Here is an 18,212-nt window from a genome sequence, read left to right on the forward strand (position 1 = left end):
AATGCTGTGCCCAAGCTCCATAAAACCCTCCCTGTGCAAAGGAGGGGGGACTCCTGCTCCAGCAGGGTCCCTCTTGCTCCCACCCCACCCTGCAGTGCCCACATTCCTTTGTGGGACAGCTCCAAGTGAGATTTATGGGATAATCACCTCCACCTTGCACTGCGACGCGGCTGCCACAGCTCCAATGACAACTTTAATCCGATAATATTTGCCAATAACAGACAAACCAGGAACGGGGCCTTGGCTCACACCTTGCACCTGCATCCTCCGCAGGATCCGGCGCTGCCGGAACCGCCACAGCCCTGAACACCCCACGGGGCTCCTTCCCACAACAGTGTAAGCTCAAGGAAGAGACTTTTTTATATATAACATTAAAAAAATTAACAGCAACTTGAAAAGATGGAATTTCCAAGGAATATGTACACAAGCGAGTGCTTCAGGTTGGGAAGAAAAGCCTCCTGGGGCTTTGGCATGGAATTTGCCATGTCTATAGCTTGGGAAAGAATCCACGGGTTCAAACTGCCCCAAAATATCACTTTTTAGGAAATTTAGAGCCCCTCAAATGCTGCAGCTGCACCCCCAAACCCAGCAGGGACAAGGGAGGGAGGCGCTGCTGGGCAAAGCAGCTGGAATTCTTTGCATAAAACACTGGAAATCAAAACTAGTGGGGTTTTGGGCATGGAATTTGTGGCCCACATCCTCTTCTTGCAGCCCAAATTCCTGCAAACATTGAAAAAATAAAACTGATGCGATCTCTGCATTGTATTTTTCTGCAGAAACAAAGGAAAAGCTTGGAAAGGAAGGGGATCTCTACTAAAGAGATCTCTTGGCAGTGCCCAGTGTGGATCAGTCTGGAAGTGGGATACTATTTCCTGCTAAATAGTAATGGAGAGAAAAGTTTTCTGGGAGATGTTAAAAAAAGGAAAAAAAAAAAGAAATTAGTGCATTGCTGAAAAATGAGGAGAGAGGAGTAACAGAACCTCTTCCCATGGGAAACTCGGCACCCACCCGCAGCCCCTCGCCAGCTCTGACTGCCCTGAGCCAGGAACGCTCCCAGCAGCGCCAGACTGGAGGAAAATGTTCTCCAGAATCATTAAAATATCCCAAATTTCTAAAAAAACCCGCAGTTCCCAGAGCCCAGGTGGTTACTGGATTGTCCAAGGCGTGGAAGTGACAGCAGAAGGATGCGGAGAGGGGGCGGCTCCCAGGCCTGGCAGGGCTTGGGAGGCAGATCCCAGCTTCCATTTTGGGTTAAGAAAATGAAGTTTTGTTGTCTGAGAGCGCTAGACATTCCTCACGAAGTCACAGTTCCTGTACTCCCATGCTGGACTGAAAGGGTGAGAGTGGATCAAAGACAGGATTATCCTAAAGAGTTCCTGCAGAGGGATCAGGGTGGGCTGATCTACAGCAGCAGCACCCCTCTGCTGGGGCACCCAGGGCTGCCCCTGTGCCACACACACCAACTGCTGCTCGACTTCCCAACCTTCCTGTTCTTTGTTAAATAAACCCGGGAACGTTGTCCTGAAGCAGGATGTCCTTCAGTGCAATCTGCTTTGACATAAGGCATTTGTTTTGTTTTTTTTTTTTTTTTTGGGGAGCAAACGTCTCACGATGGATTTTTGCCTTCTGGAAGAGTCAAAAAGTACTGTATCCACCTGGTTTTATTCTTTTAATGCCCTACCACGTGACAAATCCTCGTCCCTTCTGGTGGCTCCTCTTGGAAAACCATCAGTGGCCAAGTAAACCAGTCCCTGGGAAGGAAAGACACCACCAGCAGATGAGGAGGGAAAGGGGACGGGGGTGGGATTCATGTGAGGGGATACAAAGGGGAAAAAACACCTGGACTCACCTTTAAATCCCTCTTCAGGCATACAAACTGGATGGAAAGGAAAGGAAAGCATTAGAAGTGGCTCTGAGGATTCCACAGCCACAAGGAAGTGGCACAATCCCCACGTTCCACCTTCCCAACCCCAGTCCTGGGCCAGCAAGCCAAGGGCAGCCCTTCCCCACCCTCTCACCTTGCATAACATCGTCCATGGCCGCGTAATCCGCGATGGGCTCGTCAGCCTGGAGAGGAGCAAAGGACAGGGAATGAACCAGGGCAGGGGCAGGGAATGAACCAGGGCAGGGGCAGGGAATGAACCAGGACAGGGGCAGGGAATGAACCAGGACAGGGGCAGGGAATGAACCAGGGCAGGGGCAGGGAATGAACCAGGGCAGAAACCAGGGAATCAACCAGCACAGAAACCAGGGAATCAACCAGCACAGAAACCAGGGAATCAACCAGCACAGAAAGCAGGGAATCAACCAGCACAGAAAGCAGGGAATCAACCAGCACAGAAAGCAGGGAATCAACCAGCACAGAAACCAGGGAATGAACCAGGACAGAAACCAGGGAATGAACCAGCACAGAAACCAGGGAATGAACCAGCACAGAAACCAGGGAATGAACCAGCACAGAAACCAGGGAATGAACCAGGACAGAAACCAGGGAATCAACCAGCACAGATACCAGGGAATCACAGCCCTCCTCAGGACAGGGAATAAACCAGCACAGAAACCAGGGAATCAACCAGCACAGGGACAGGGAATCAACCAGCACAGAAAGCAGGGAATCAACCAGCACAGAAAGCAGGGAATCACAGCCCTGCTCAGGACAGGGGCAGGGAATGAACCAGCACAGGGATCCAGGGGATGAACCAGCACAGGGATCCAGGGGATGAACCAGCACAGGGATCCAGGGGATGAACCAGCACAGGGATCCAGGGGATCACAGCTCTGCTCAGGACAGGAGCAGGGAATGGCTCTGCTGCCCAAACACTGGGAACTCCATGCAAGGACTCACTCCCTAATTTAGTTGTGTTTTGGGCTGGTACCCACAGAGCTCAGCAGATGTATCAGCTACAAAGCAGTCTTGGAAATAAAAGAAGGGGGGTTTTCTCCTCCAAAGCAAAGATAAAAAGGATTGACTTCCTCAAAAACAAATAAAATTAAGGATACTCCTCCTCCAAAACAAGAATAATGAGGATTTTCCTCCCCTAACTCAAAAAAATTGAAGCTTTTCCTCCTCCAAAACAAAACAAAAGGATATTCCTCTTCCAAAACAAAACAAAAAAAAATTAAGGATCTTCCTCCTCCAGAAGAAAAAACCAAACCAAAAAACCCCTCAAACACCCAAGGATATTCCTCCTCTGAAACAAAATAAGGATTTTTCTTCCCTAAAACAAAAAACAATAGGGATTTTCCTCCCCTAAGACAAAACAATTAAGGACTCTCCTCCTCCAAGGAGCTGGCTCCCTTGTCCCCATTTCCACACCCATGCTGGTACCTTGAGCAGGATGACAGACTCAGGGATGACTCCCAGGCTGCCCAGCGTGGCCGTGTCATCACTCAGGATCTTCCCATCCAGGGACAGGTTCTGGTCGAAGGGGGCCACGGAGAAGGCGTGCATGATCTGGGGGCACATGGACACCTCACCCTGGAGCTGCTGCACCTCCCACCCCAGCACCCAGCCCTGTCAGAGCTCAGCGCATCCCTCTGGGTGTCCAGAGCTGCCAGGACCCCATCAGGGGGCTCAGAGACCCTGGCACACAGCCCAGAGCACCTGGGGATTTGATTGTGACCCCTGGAGCAAGTTGCCAGCTTTGTATGAGGACATGAAAGTCACAGAGGTTTGAATAGTGTAATAACAAAATGATCACAGGGTGAAAATGTAGATTTTAGGATTTTTGGTATGGGGGTTATGGGGACAAGATGGAGGAATCTGGGCATGTCCAGACTTTCTCCTTCTTCTTGTTCTCCATTTTCTGCAGTGATGTTGGCACTTTGGGATTGGTTTAGAGTAGAAGTGCACTGTCTAACACAGGTGATGGGTATTGGGAATTAAGTGTAAATGTGTTATATGTAGTTTGTAGTATAAAAGGACAACACAAAGAGTGCCTGTGGCTGCCCTGCTGAGCAGATCTCGGCTGGGCAGAAAGAAAATTTTATAAATAAGAATTAATAAACAACTTCAAGACCAAAAATTGAAGAGTCCAGACTCGTTCTGCAGTTGCACAGGCTGAAACAGAGACATCCTGCACATCTGGGGCAGCAATTATCAACCAAAACCCGAGACATCCCCAGCTCCTGGGGCAGCCAGACCCTTCCCCTGCGCCCCACACTCCTCACTGTGTGTTTTCTGCCTCACCTGGATTTTCAGCTCTTTCAGGGTCTGGTTGGCTGACACAAGCAGAGCTTTCTCGCCCCGGACCTTGCGGTGCCGTGTGCTTCTCCTGATGCCCTGCTTTTGGTAGGTGATGTAGCTCTGGTGGGACAGCTTCTGGCGTTTTGTGCCACCATTGGCCTGGAGATGAGGCAAAAAATGAGGAGATTGAGCTGTTTGGGGATAAACAGAACCTTCTCAGATCCCAGAGAGTGTTTTGGGCCAATTGGTCACACAAGGGAAGGCAGGAAGTGATGGAAAACCCCTTGGAAAGCCAATTGAAGCATGCAAGTGTGGAGATGACCAAAGGATTTGCCTTCAAACCTCAGTTCCTAGTCCTAATGCCAGCCTGGGGCAGATTTCCACATGCACATGAATCCCTGTCCATATTTCATCTCTCCAAACCCAGCACTGGTGTGGTTTGACCACTCAAATGGCAATTTAAGACACTGTTTAAGACACTTTTAAAGACACTTTTAAAGACACTTTTCCACTGCCAGTGAGATGCAGAGGAGGAGGGTGGTGATCCCATCATGCTGACTCAAGAGGATGGTACAAAAATCAAGGAACCTGATGGGATTTTTCATCTCTACCTGGTTAAAATCGGGATCTTGCTCCCCCTCTGGCTTGTTTTCCTCCCTTTCCTCTTCAGCTTCCGAGCTGCTCACGTTCAGCTCTGGAGCCGCGTCCTTCATTACCTGGAGTCATAAAAATCATTCTCCAACAGCAACCAACAGCATCCACATGGCCTGTCCCACCCTGGCAACCAGCTCCTGGAGACCTCTGGGTGCCACCTCCATCCAGAGAGCCCAGGAACAACCCTGGGAGCTGCTCCATGAGCTCTGCAAAGGCTCCTCCGCCCTCCCCAGCTGTGTGGAAGCTCAGTGGGATTCAGCTCAGGAATCCCCCCCTGTGGAATTGCAGGTGCTTCCTGCTCTCCTTTCCAGGCAAAGGAAAGTCTCCCGAGCCCCTGCCTGGTTCCTTTCCCATCAGCTGGCTGATCCAAGTGTATTACAAAAGCCTCAACATGGAGAAAGTATTTTCTGTGAATTAAGACATTTATCTGCCCCTGCAGCAGCCTGGCAGGGACACACAGCACCATTACTTATGGGGCTGGAGGTTGTAAGTAAATTAAATCTAAATAATTTACACAAATACAAAAATAAAAAGGTTGTTCAGGTCAGTGAAAGCCACTCCAGGCATAGATTTGCCTGGATGTAAATTCCCAGCTATGCTGTAGCTGGAACTGGGCTTTGCAGGAGCCCAGGAGATGTGGATGCCAAGAGCTCTCTTCTCCATCAATGGATTTGCAATTAACAATGCAATTCCAGCTCCCAAGCATCCCCCAGAGCCCTCTGAATTCCAGCAGTGCCACCCTACAATGATTTTATCTGGATGAGGCTTCCCTCTGCAGCACCGTTCACCCCAAGGAAGAACCAGGTGGTGCAGAGGAGGGAGGAAAAGGGGTGAGGGGCTGGGAAACACTCCTTGATTTTTCAAAGCCAGCAGGAAGGGCACAGTGGCTCTCAGTGCTGCTGACAGTGATCCTGGCCAGCATTCCTGCTGCTTCCCATCCTGCTGAGGCTGCCCTGTTACTGGGGGATCTCGTGGGCACGTTCTCACCCCCTCTCTCCAGCTCCAGCTGCTCCATAAAGAATAGCTCCCTGTTTTTCTGCCAGCCCCACGTGTGAGCACAGTCCTGTCCAGTGCCAGAAAAATACAACACCCAACCCTCTCGTGCACCAGAGCCAAGAGGATTCAGGCTGGGGATTGAGGCTGAAAGCCCAAGGCTGAGGGCTCCAGACGGTGCTGCGTGATCCACATCTCACATCCAAGGCAGGAGCTCACCCAGCCTCCGGCTCCCTGCGCTTCCCCAGCGCCTCCCTGGGATTGGCAGGGAGGAGGAAATCAAGGAAAGAGTAAAAAAAAACCCACCCCACACTCCAAAGGTGCAGAAATTGTTTTCATCTGAGCTTGCCCACCTTTGGCTCCCTTCTTAAGAGCCCTGAGGAGGGGGGTTTACCAGAACCAGCTTTGGGTACTTGGAAAACCAGTTCTAGAGCTGATCCTGACACTTAAGACCAGTAAAAGCAAAATTCACAGCTTCAGGGGATCCTGAGAATCATCTCCAAGTTCATTGTCTCACCAGCACTGAGGGGAAGAGCTCATTTCTATCCAGGAATTAAAATGTCACTTGAGCAAGAAGAAAGGAAATGACAAATATTGGAGGGGGAGGAGAGCAGGTACAGCTTGGGGACACAGCTAAGACAGAGAAAACAGCTGGGAGCATCCCTGAACACACAAAGGATTTGGTTTGGCAAAAGGCAGCCTCGAGGAGATGGAATTTTCAGAGTCACAATGTCCCAATTTGCCGGTTTTGCCAAAGCTGCAGAGCTGGGGCTTTCTGCCCTCACCACCACCAGCAGGATCCCCAGCAGCCCTGGGGACATGGGAGCTGTGCCAGCCCCCTGGGGGCATTCCTGGAGCCTGGCTGGGCAGGGCTGGGGGACAGTCCCTACCTTTTTGTTGTCCACCACTTTGTGGATGTAGATGGTGGCCTGGGTGTACTCGCGCAGGTCCCGCTGCTGCTGGCACAGGAGCCCTTCCCGGCACTCGGGGCACAGCTCTGGGCAAACACCAAGGAGAAACGGAGAACATCTCATTGCTGCAGCTCCCCAGAGCCCAGGGCAGGGCCCTCACTGCTAACTGAGAGTGACCACATTAAATCCCAGAGTGGTTTGGGCTGGGAGAGACCTTTAGGATCTCATCCACCCCCTGCCAGGGGCAGGGACACCTTCCACTATCCCAGATTGCTCCAGGCCTTGGACACTTCCAGGGATCCAGGGGCAGCCACAGCTGCTCTGGGCACCCTGTGCCAGGGCCTCACCACCCTCACAGCCAAGAATTTCTCTGCAATACCCCATCTAACCCCACCTCTGGCAGTGGGAAGCCATTTCCTGTGTCCTCTCCCCCCAGGCCCTTATCCCACATCCCTCTGCAGCTCTCCTGGAGCCCTTTACACCCTGGAAGGGGCTCTGAGGTCTCCCTGGAGCCTTCTCCAGACTGAGCACCCCCAGCTCTCCCAGCCTGGCTCCAGAGCAGAGGAGCTCCAGCCCTTGGAGCACCTCCATGGGCTCCTCTGGACTTGCTCCAGTGGCTCCACATCCTTCCTGTGCTTAAGACTCCAGAACTGGACACAGCATTGCAGGGGGGACCCTGCCAAGCTCTGTGGTTCCCAGTGACCCCCTGGGACAGAAGTTTCTAGCCCTGGGAGCCCTTCCCAGGGTCACTCACGGGGCTCGGAGGCGTAGCGGGCGCCCTCGGCCGTCTGGGTCCGGGTGATTTTGATGACGTGATCCACGACAAAGAGCTTTTGGATCCTCTCCCACTCACTGGGCCATATCAGAGCTATACTGTGCAAAGGAACAGGCAGGTGCTTTATGACACTGGAAAAGCCAAGCCCTAAACTCACAGAAAATCCCTCCCTCTTTTGGCTTGTTGGTCTGTCAGTGAAAGAAAAGCTGTAAAATCCATCCAAAATGCAGCGACACGGGAGGGCCTGTAGAGCCAGATAACAGCAGCCTGTGATTAGTGACACTGCTGTGCTCCTGGTGTGCCGGAGGGAGGGATGGAGGAGGAAAGGAGTGGAAGATTTCCTACTTTTAGTGCTGCATCACTGCAGAAGCAAGGCTATGGAGCATGAAGTCCAGCCCTGCAGCCAGCACTCCAGGGGGGGAAAGGCTCACGGAAAGCAAATTGTAAGGAAGCAGAATGTTTCTGCATCCTGGCCAAATCTAGAGTGCTTATTGTCAGGAACAAACCAAGCTGAAGGAAGCTCTATTTTCCTGACCCTGCATCCTTGGACAGTTTAAGTCTTGCCTTGCAGGAAGGCTGGGGTGGCTCTGAGAAAGCCTTGGTGTTAATTTTGAGGGAAAGGATTACTCCTCATCTTGCTGTGGCTCAGCAGGCAGGAGCATTCCTTTGAGAATGTTCTCCCGAGGCTCCTGGCAAAAGGAAAGTGTGTGGAGGGAAGGAACTCACTGTTTGGAGTCTTCTTTGGTCATGGAAGCAAAGGTGAACATGAGCCCCCCGTGGGGACAGAGCAGGACACTGTTTGCTATGGAGGACACGGGGCTGCAGCGCGTCGGCCTCCTGCAAAAGGGAAGAGCTTTGGAAAGCTGGATCAGGTTATCCCACCAAAACCCCCACAATTCTTCAGGAAAACAGGAAGAAATCGCAGGTGAGTATTTACACAAGGCATTCCAACAAGGAATAGTAACTATGAGTGATGAGGAAATCAGATCTGCGTTCCTCTGCGGTGCAGAATGACTCTGACCAGCAGAGATTTCCATCTCCAGCCCCAGCGGTGACCTTTGGGATACAGCTCCAGACAGATGAAAAAACTAATCAGGTTACCAGCTTATCTGACCATCTGGTTAACACACAGCAAACAAGGAAATTCAGTGTCTTACACTGTATTACAATTGAAACAAGTCCTGCAAAAACCAGCTTCATTGTTTCCATGAGCTCACTGTGCTGCCAGTCAGAAGCAAAACATCTACAGAAGCAAAACATCTACAGCCCCCAAAATAAGAGATAAAAAGCACCAAAACCCTCCAGCCAAGTTACCTGACAAATTTCCTCCATTCTTCTACAAAGAACTGCGAAACAATATACAGCTCATCCGTCTCCTGGGGGAAAAGAGGAGGGAAAAGGATCTTTTTAATGAACCCAACAATGACTGTTGGGTTTTTCGGCAGCACTCGCTCCCTTCGAGACCTCGGTGCTGCTTTACCATGACAACTCCATCCAAGTGGGCTGAGAAAGCCAAGCAAAATAATTTGGGATCAGGTACTAAGCACTGCCATTGCTAATCTTGTGTTTATTGTGAAGTTACTTGAGCTTTTGATCCAATTACTTTTAATTCCCAGTGGGAAAGGGCACTTCCCTGGAGCAGCCAGGACTCCCCAGTGTGGTTCCTCTTGCTGGGTACTCAGTGTTTGAAGCTGGTGAACCCCTCACTCCCACAGGCATGGGGTGAGACCAGCCCAGCATCCCTCAATTGCTTCCAGCATCAAAATCCACAAGTTTTTCCTTTTGGTAGCAGCAGGGATACAAAACCACAGCTGTGCACCAAATGAGACAGCGTTTTTGGGATAATCTGTGGGTTTTTGTCCCAATCTTCCTTTAAATTGTTTGCTCCTGGACAAAAAACTACCCAGCCCCCAAGGGCTGGGTGACAAAATTACTTCCATGCTCTCCTTTATCCTCACCCCTTTCCCAAAGACAGAAATAAGGGCTTGTTCCATCTTTCTGTAGGAAAACTCAGCATACCCAAGGAATATATATACACACAAACATATATATACACTTTTTAATTTCCCTTCCTCTCCTTATTTCTGCCGGAAAATTCCTCCCCAAACCTCAACTTTGGATTAGGACAACTCCAAAGGCTTGAGGGGAAGATCCTCAGCTCTCTTCTACAAGGCTCCCTTAGGAAATTAAAAGGGAAAGGAGGATAAAAAGGGAAAGAAGGATCTAATCCTGCTGGTGGAGACCCTTCTATGTCTGACCCACAGTGATGAGCTCCAGCTTCCTCCAGCTCCAAAAGCAAATCCAATCAGATACAACCTTAACCACCTCCACTGGCAGGACCTGGAGCTCTCCAGCTCAGCATGAAAGGAAAACTCCTTTTAAACCATTTTGGGTCTCCTTGGTTCTGAGCCATGGATCTGTGTTGCCTCAGTTTTTCTTCCCAGCTGGAGCAGCGAGGGATGGAGGCAGACACCTGCCAATGCACCTTGGCAGGACTGCAGAGTCAGCCATTCATCAGCACCACGAGACTCCCAGGAGCCAAGGACTGGAGCCAACAGCTCATTCTGGGCACCTCAAACCCCCAAAAATTCCTGGAGAGGCTGCTAGGAGAGGGTTTGCACAGCCACCGCTGCTCTTTGGAGGGCTTCAGCACTTTGGGAAGCTCCCTGAGCTTTTGGAACACAGGATGGTGCTGGAGCACACCTGAATTTTGCCCAAGCAGCAGCAAAAGGTGGTGGTGGGGCAAAGTTCAGGTGTGTCCCAGCATCCTCCTGCACAGGAAGGCTGATGAGGAGCTGTGGGAAGTGGCTGTGCTGTTCCCTCCTTCCAGGGACGGATACAACCATGACAGCAACATTGTCACTGTCATCTCCCTGAGTGAGCCACAGCTCCCCTGGCACAGCAGCCATTCCCCTGGCTCTGCAGGATCCAGCACAGCCAATCCAGACCTCAGCACAACACAGTGAGAGCTCTGCTGGCACGCCCGGAGTGAACGGTTATGGAATGGTTTGGGATCTCCTTCCACTCTCCCAGGTGCTCCAAGCCCATCCAGCCTGGCCCTGGGCACTTCCAGGCATGGGACAGCAGCTGCTCTGGGCAGGAGAGGGATTAAAGCCAACAAAAATCTCTCCCAAGCTTGGCTGCATCCCCTGATCCCCCTCCTTCCCTACCTGAGGCCAGCTGCCCAGGCAAGGCCTGCATTTATCATGGAACAGGTTCTGCAGAGAAGTCTTCTGCTCGCTGGCCATCATCTTATGCAGAGCTTCATTTTCCTCTCCTTCACGCTCCAAAATCTGCAGGAAACAGTTAATTACATCCCAGCTGCTACTAAAGGTGACTTTATTCTCCTCCATGGCACAGGGTTGTGTTAAAAAGGGAAACCAGAAATACAAGCAGTATTTACAGTCAACAAAAGGGGAGTATTTGGCAAATACCTTGCACTGGGAACAGCACTCTTTGTTATTTGGGAATTCGGGGGCTTTTGGAAAATATTGCTTGAGTTTCTCCCAGGCTTCCTTGGAAACCACCCTCCGTTCATTTTCAGAGATGCACAGGTCACCTGCAGGGAGAGAATCAAGGAAAGGCTTTGATCACAACATGCTCAGGGATGTTTTGCAGCCCTTGATTGAAGAGATTACAAGGAACAAGTGTGGGGAAGAAATCCACACCACGTCAGCAAAAACCAGGAAAGTCACCTTCAACTCCTTCCTTGGTTCCTTTAGACAGAGAATAAAAAAAAATAATAATAACATGACTTTAATTTATAAAAATGCTCTTTAGATTTCCAAGACCACGGCCTAAGCAGCTGATCAAACAGAGGGAGGGATGTGGGGAGCAGCCAGAGGGCACAGGGCTTCTGTTTTCTGATCCTGGCTATCCACAGCTACATCCTCATGGTGACTCCATTGCTGAGCCCCAGGATAATAACCCTGTGTTCCATGAAACCAGGTGCCTTCCACGTCCTTGAAAACCCCCAACTCCCACTCTAGAATCTCAACACAGTTTCATGTGCCCTATCCAAGCACCTGAAAATGTGGAAATGGCAGATTTTGCACCCTAAATCTACTCTGGGCAATAAAAGGATGTGAAGATACCAAGCAAGATTTACCAGCTACCCCCCCAGAACACTTATTTATCCACCAGGATTATTTATCCTGATATCAGGATTATCTATCCTGATGCTGAGGCAGCTCCAAGAGCCCAAGAAGGATTTCCAGGAGCCATTTGTGCCTGCAGTCTCAGGGGTGGAAGCAGGAGGCACACTCAGGCACTGGGACACCGCGTGCACAAGGACGGCACGTGCTGGCCGGATAAACAAGGCTTGGAAAAACGGGAGAAGGCTCTGGGATCTGACCAGCTGCCCACTCACAGGGCTGCTGATGGCCAAGGGGAAAACACAAGCTCATCTCCCTTGGAGACAGCAGCTGGGAAGCCTCTGTGCAGGGAGGAACACGGGGAGCAGCCGTTGCGACACCAGGATGCGAAGAGGATTTGGGAATATTCGTGTGAAGAGGGAAGGAAAACAGCAACTGTGGTGTCCAAAGGGCACAATCCCTTATTATCTGCTCTTTTATAGCCTGGAGAGCTGCAGAGACAGGAGAGGAACTCCTTCCTCCCCACCCTCAGGCAGCTCTTTAACATGACAAGCAGCTCCTCAGGCCCACTACTCCCTCCAGCCGCGCCTGGAATTTGGCCAGCCCTGAAGAGGAAAAAATAGCAATGCTCCCCTCCTGCTTTTCCTCTAATAAACAAAGGTCAGGCCTCGGTGCAGCACTTGGCCACTTGAGCTGCATCCAACAAGGCCAAATGGCTCCAGAGGCTGGCCCAGGATGCTGCCCAGAGCCAGCAAGGATGGGCAAAGAAAGGAGCTTGTACAAATAAGTGCCTTGACACCACATGATTAATGAAAACAGATTAATATGGTGAGTGAAAGAGGTGGAAAAATCAGCTCTGGGTCTGCAGGGCACAAGTGTTTTGCCATCTGGAAGATGAACCCAACCAGTGCTGCCCCTGCTTCCCACTCCCATCATCCAGGGACATGTTTTGGGCACGGACATCAAAGAAGGCTTAACTTGGTATGTGGAAAAAATTCCCTGGGATCAGGCAGCTACTGGAGAGCGAGGAATTGCAGCAGGGATGCAAAGGGAGCTGTGAAGGGAACGCCCGGGTGGCATTCCTGGAGGCCAGCCAGCCCTCCCAGATCCAGAACAGCCTTTTCCAAAGCCTACCATGGAGGCAGGAACCTCCTCCACCACAAAATTAAGGCCGTAGGAACAAGACTACAGATTTGCTGATCCACTGCAGAGGGAGTTTTTCAAGGTGGAAAGCTTGTTTTCCATGAGTAATCAGAGGTTAACTCAAGACAACAAAACCTGCCCTGCCAGCACCCCCTTATTTAGTATTATTTATTCTGCTATGACCCCGAGTCACAGATCAACCAGCAATTTAACACCATACATTTTCCAAAGGCCTATTGGCCTATTTTTTAATCGTGTCTGGCTCCCTAAATGTTCCATCCCCACGCTCCATGCTTTTATTGAACAGCAGCAGCCCCGAGGCAAAGGGAAATGCAGCGTTCAAGGCACTGAGTAACAGCTAAAATCGTGACAAAGTGCTTAAACACTCTGCTTGAAAATGAGATTTCTCAAGCCTTACTCCAGGTTCTTGACTACCCCTGATGACAGGAGATGTGTGGCTAATTTATGCCATTTTTTCTTCTGTTTGAGGTAAGATAGAGCTTCCCCACAAACTGATGCCTGCAAACAGGAGCTTAAGTAAAACTGGGTTTAATGGCTGGGAACACAAGCTTTATAAAGTGAGATTAAAACAACAGGGTAGCCAAGGATGCAGCTAATGAGGCATCACTTTCAAAACAACTGATAGGAGGTCAAAACCTTCTGTAAACAAACACCAAAGCACAGCAGGTTGGGAAATGGATATCCAGGAGTGGTCCTGGCCCAGGTGCTGGGTGAGTGCTCCTGTTTTAATGCAAACCAGGATGTTAAACAGGTACTCTCAGCTCCCACCTGCACTGATTTACATCACCTCTTCCTCTCTTACTGCTTTCAGAGCTTCCAAACGGCTGCAGAGCTTTGGTGCTGCCCATGCAAGGATGGGAAGCTGAGCATCTGACAGCTCTGCTTGGCTGAGTCCTTACAGAGTCTGCCTACAAGGAAAACTTTTGAGGCAAGAAACACCAGGAAAATGAGAATTAAGCACACTTGGGCAGTGACTCCTCGAGCTGGCCACAGTTGGAGCAAAGGCTACAAGGTTAATGTGGGCAGCAGTGGGCAACAACGGAGATATTCAGCTCCATCCCCCGGAGAGACTCACCATGTGGGCAAACGATGTCTTCATTAAAATTTAACTCCTCTTCCTCCTCCCTCTTCTCTTCATTTGATTCATCTAATTAAAAAAAAAAATACAAGAGGATTGCACAGAGTTCCTCTCCCAAGGAAAAAATTCTTACAGGGAAAGGAGCACGGTCGCCTTTCAAATTACAGCAAACCCCCTCAACCAAGGGAAACTTTGGAAGGAAATTTGTTATTCTCCGATGTCTTGGCCTGTGGGCAGGCGGGATTACAGCCCCCAGGTCACGTAGGAGGCCTTTGAAGTGCATGGAGCACAAGCCAGGCCTTTGTGAGATTACAAAGGATGCATTTGTTAGGGCTGGAACACCGCAGGGTTCCCTGCTCCCAGACATCGCCGAGTTTAACCTAAACACAAGCCTAGGTAAGAGCAAAGGGAGCAGAATTCCTGGCAAAATTCCTGATCTAAACCAGATGCTGCCTGACAAACTGAGGGGGAGCCTGCCAGGGGGCTGACAAGCCCTACATCAATCTCTAAATTAGTTCAAGTCAAGCGTTGGCCACTGAACGGAGCATCATCAAGACAATGACGTGTCAGCAAGAGCCTCTAACGAGCTGCCTAACGAGCAACCTGGCTTGTAACTAATTCAAATGCACTACTGGGAGTTGCAACCTGTTGTGAATCGAAGTCACCCCGAGGAAGGATGAGTGGAAACCCAGAAATACCCTTTTCTCCATGAGTACTCCTTATCAGGGGGGCTGAGGTGCCCTCCAGCCCAAGATCAATGCCCTGAGCCATCATGCCCACTTCCATTCCAACAAGCTTCTTAACCAGTTCAAAGGAGCTCAAGAAAATACGATTTTCAACCATTTAAAGAGCAGAAGGCAAATAAAACCTCCATCTATTTTCATGATATGGGCACAGAATGGAGTGCACTTCATGATTTTTGATCCCAGGCTGTGTTTTCCCGGTGCTGCTGCATCAGCTGTGCTGTTTTATCCCTCAACCTTCACAATAAACATCATCATCATCCCTTCCCCACGGTAATTTTCACGTTTCTTCCTTCCCTGTGCTCTCTCATTCAGAGAAAAGTGGATAAAAAGATCATGTGTCTGGGGTGGTAATTTCACACGGCTTTGTAAAACCACTTATCACCTCATCTCCCTCTCCAGCATGAAGATCACCCCGCAGTTTTCAAGATTAGCAAAGAAAAAGCTCCTTAAATGAAGGCCTTTTTTATTTATTATCCTTTCCTCCCTACTCATACAAGGGGAACAAAACAGCTACAGAAACCTCTGAGGTGTTTTTTGTTAGGAGGAATAAGGCAGAGCTGGTAGCTCTCTACAGCAGCAGAAATTAGGAGGAAATCAGGAGTAAATACCTTTGTTTTGTGCATTTCCATTCATTTTTCCATTACTGTGCTCTGCATCTTCATCCTGCTCATTTAATTGCTCCAGAGCCAGCTGACGCCAGCTCCTCAAGGAGGCTTTTCCAACCCAAAACCCGTCGGTCCTGCAGGGAGACAACCAAATGTGTGGTACCCCAAAACCACAGCTCCCTTCTTCAGAGCCCAAACGGGGAAATCTTTAGGAAAAGCTGTTTAAGCATTTCTAAAAAGCATCTTTGGGACTTCCATACCCCTTGACTGTCATCTTCAGCAGGTTGGTGACGGTTTTGTAGTCCTCGTTCAGCTGGTTCTTCAGCCTCAGGATTCGACACCTTTCCACCACACAGTCCTTGCAAAGTGCTTTGACTGGGTGGGAGGGAAAAGAAAAACAGGTTTTTACATTATTAATTGCGTGGTTTATTGCACAGGTCGTTTCCTGCTGGTTTGAAGGCCCTCAGATAGGTGTGTACCAACTATCCTGCCTCAGAATGGGCGATTTCATGTGTAAATGAGGAAATCCTGGGGGCTACAGCCCCATCAGACCACGTTTGAAGCTTAAAGCAGCATAAAATACTTCAAATGAGGTGTGATCTGTTCCACTGCTTCACAGATCTGCTCTCACAGCTCCTGCAGTCGCAGGGAGCCAGGGCAGCCCAGCACCCAGCCACAGGAGGCAGGAAATGCCAGGAGAACAAGGAAAACAAACACCTGCATTGTGGCACTTTGACAGTGCAACCCAGAAAATTCACCCTCCTGCAAGGCTGCCCTGGACCAAGGGAGTGGCAATCCTCTAGCTGGGTGTGTGCTTAGATCTGCATCCTGGAGCAAGAGGAGAAGGGAGGCAGTGTGTCCATCCATCCTTTCATCCATCCCTCCCTCCCTGCCAGCCATACTCAACCCACAACCCTTCAGGCAATCTTCCACTTGACTAATAAACCTTGCCCTGTTTTTCCCCACAAAGGCTGCCTGCGTCACAAGCAGTTTCTTCCCTACAAGCTCCCAGTAGGAGCTGAGCTAATTTGGTCTCAGTGGGAGTTACTGAGCAACTTCCTAAAAGGAATGAAACCTGGGGCTTGATGAGGGGATGTCCAAAGCCTGGAGGGGCTGGGCTGACCCTGAAAAGCAGAATGGGTGGTAGATGCAGGAGCAGGCTAACAGGTAAGTGCTTCCTTGGATGAGGTGACAGACAGGAAGGGATATTTTTGGCCTAATATTTCGTAAAACCCAGCCCACACAGGAGCTGTGGGTGCTCAGAAAATAATTGTCAAGAGTTTGGAGTGTTGCATGTGCAAGTTTTATTTTCTAGAATCGCCTTCAAACCTTCCAAGTATTATGTTTCCTAAGCCAAGTGCCCCATTCCTCCACAGCAATTCCTCCAGGAACAGCCCTTCCCAAAGCAGACCCTGTGATCACCCTAAGTGGGTTTGGGAAATGCTAACAGAATTAAGCGGCATTAAAAAAATCCCCTGGAAATAAGGCAGCACTAAAGCCATGCACTGAAATAAAGTTAGGATGATGAAGGATGGCTCAAAACAGGGCTGGGACCAGAACAAGGCTCCAAACCACAAGGCAGGAGGTGACTGGGAGAGGACGTTACCGTTGAGCCGGGGCCCTCCTCCGTATCGGCGGTAGAAGAAATCGGCGACGTATTCTGATATCCTCTTCATCAGGGATATTTTATCGGGATGGAGTTTGCCATGGGAGCACAGGCAGGCTGTGTTATCAATAGGTTTGGGAGGAGTGGACTCATCCAGCCACTTCTGCAGCCATTCCAGAGAGATGAAGTCGTAAGGGGAACCTGGGAGGGGAGAAACCACAAAGAGAAACAAGACCATACACGTCAGCTCCAACACCAGGTGGTATTTTATAATTACTCTTAAAAATTAACAGGCAATCACTGTTGATTAAATCTCTGAGGTACAAGTTTTCAAAGGTCTGATCCAGCTACTCCCACCCCATTCTGATCTCAGTGTCACAGATTTGGAAGACAGGAGCTTCGTGAGATTAAGATGTGCAGATCATTTTGGATTCAGCAATCAATATGCAACAGCTCCAAGGAGGAATGGGAGTGCTTTCAAACCTTTTGGGGATTACTGGAGAGCAGTCGAGGAAAGGGGAAGGTTTTCCTATCATCCATCAAGGGACTGATATAATATTTAAATCATGATCATACATTACAGGCTTTTTCTACAACAGAGACAGTTCACTGGGGTAATTTGAAAATTAAAGCAACAACAGCAGAGATGAAATCAGTGTTCCCCCTGTCCTTTCAGCACACAAATTTTCAGTGTCTCTTACAATTTTAGGTGAGAAAATTCTAAAATTTACAGTGCAAATGGAAACTTGCTCAGGTTTTTTTGCTGAAGCAGTGCAGCAGGTTTGCCCTTGTTTGCTGAAAAAGAAATACAAAGCTGAGGTTCAAAAGCAGGTCAGTGTTTGTATGAGCAGGCTGGGGTGAAACCCCTGTATCTCAATACTGAGGCACAGTATCACCTCAACCCTTCAGTGGATGACTGGGAATTTAGGAAGAAATTAGGAAGAATTCAAACCCATTCTGTGCTGCCACGAGGGCAGCTCTGAAACCGTGGGGAAATGCACCCGTTGGTGACATTTATAACTGAGCAAAAATCCTTCACGTTTCCTAGGAGGGAGCAACAGAGAAGCAAGAGGAAAATACAGCAGACAGGAAAACACTGTGTCTCCAGCTTGCACTGGAGCTCTGTGAAGCCTCTTTTCCTCCACAGCCTCAATCCACGGTGTTTTCATCTTACGCAATGCCCGCCACAGCCGTGACCTCCAGAGAATTGCATCGCTGTCAGAACCGGTTTGCTAGTTTGGGATGAAACTGCCTCCCCCAGAAAGGAGGGTTTTCTGGGGCAGGCTCCACAAAGCTGGCAGAAAACGTGTCTGCACAGCTGCAGAGACAGCCCCGAGCTCCACAGAGATAGGACCCGGAGCAGTGCTGGAATGACGCTGCCTCCAGCTGTGCTGGAAGTG

General features: G+C 49.8%; 1 protein-coding gene across 1 annotated transcript in view; it reads right to left on the reverse strand.

Annotated features, from left to right (window-relative positions):
- Positions 1–174: 174 nt before the first annotated feature.
- The window catches only part of USP48 (ubiquitin specific peptidase 48), a 32,177-nt gene continuing 14,139 nt past the window's right edge, over positions 175–18,212 (reverse strand). The window contains exons 12-27 of the mRNA XM_066563971.1: positions 16,813–17,013; positions 15,467–15,581; positions 15,210–15,340; positions 13,853–13,924; positions 10,954–11,078; positions 10,690–10,812; positions 8,834–8,895; positions 8,246–8,356; positions 7,499–7,617; positions 6,724–6,830; positions 4,798–4,902; positions 4,190–4,345; positions 3,329–3,454; positions 2,019–2,067; positions 1,850–1,876; positions 175–1,751 (exon numbers count right to left, since the gene is read on the reverse strand). Of these exons, the coding sequence (XP_066420068.1) occupies positions 1,729–1,751; positions 1,850–1,876; positions 2,019–2,067; positions 3,329–3,454; positions 4,190–4,345; positions 4,798–4,902; positions 6,724–6,830; positions 7,499–7,617; positions 8,246–8,356; positions 8,834–8,895; positions 10,690–10,812; positions 10,954–11,078; positions 13,853–13,924; positions 15,210–15,340; positions 15,467–15,581; positions 16,813–17,013 (1,652 nt within the window). The 3' untranslated portion in view covers positions 175–1,728. The remainder of the gene's footprint in view (positions 1,752–1,849; positions 1,877–2,018; positions 2,068–3,328; positions 3,455–4,189; positions 4,346–4,797; positions 4,903–6,723; positions 6,831–7,498; positions 7,618–8,245; positions 8,357–8,833; positions 8,896–10,689; positions 10,813–10,953; positions 11,079–13,852; positions 13,925–15,209; positions 15,341–15,466; positions 15,582–16,812; positions 17,014–18,212) is intronic.

Source organism: Molothrus aeneus, chromosome 21 (assembly GCF_037042795.1).
Source record: "Molothrus aeneus isolate 106 chromosome 21, BPBGC_Maene_1.0, whole genome shotgun sequence".
In the NCBI taxonomy this organism is placed as follows: domain Eukaryota; kingdom Metazoa; phylum Chordata; class Aves; order Passeriformes; family Icteridae; genus Molothrus; species Molothrus aeneus.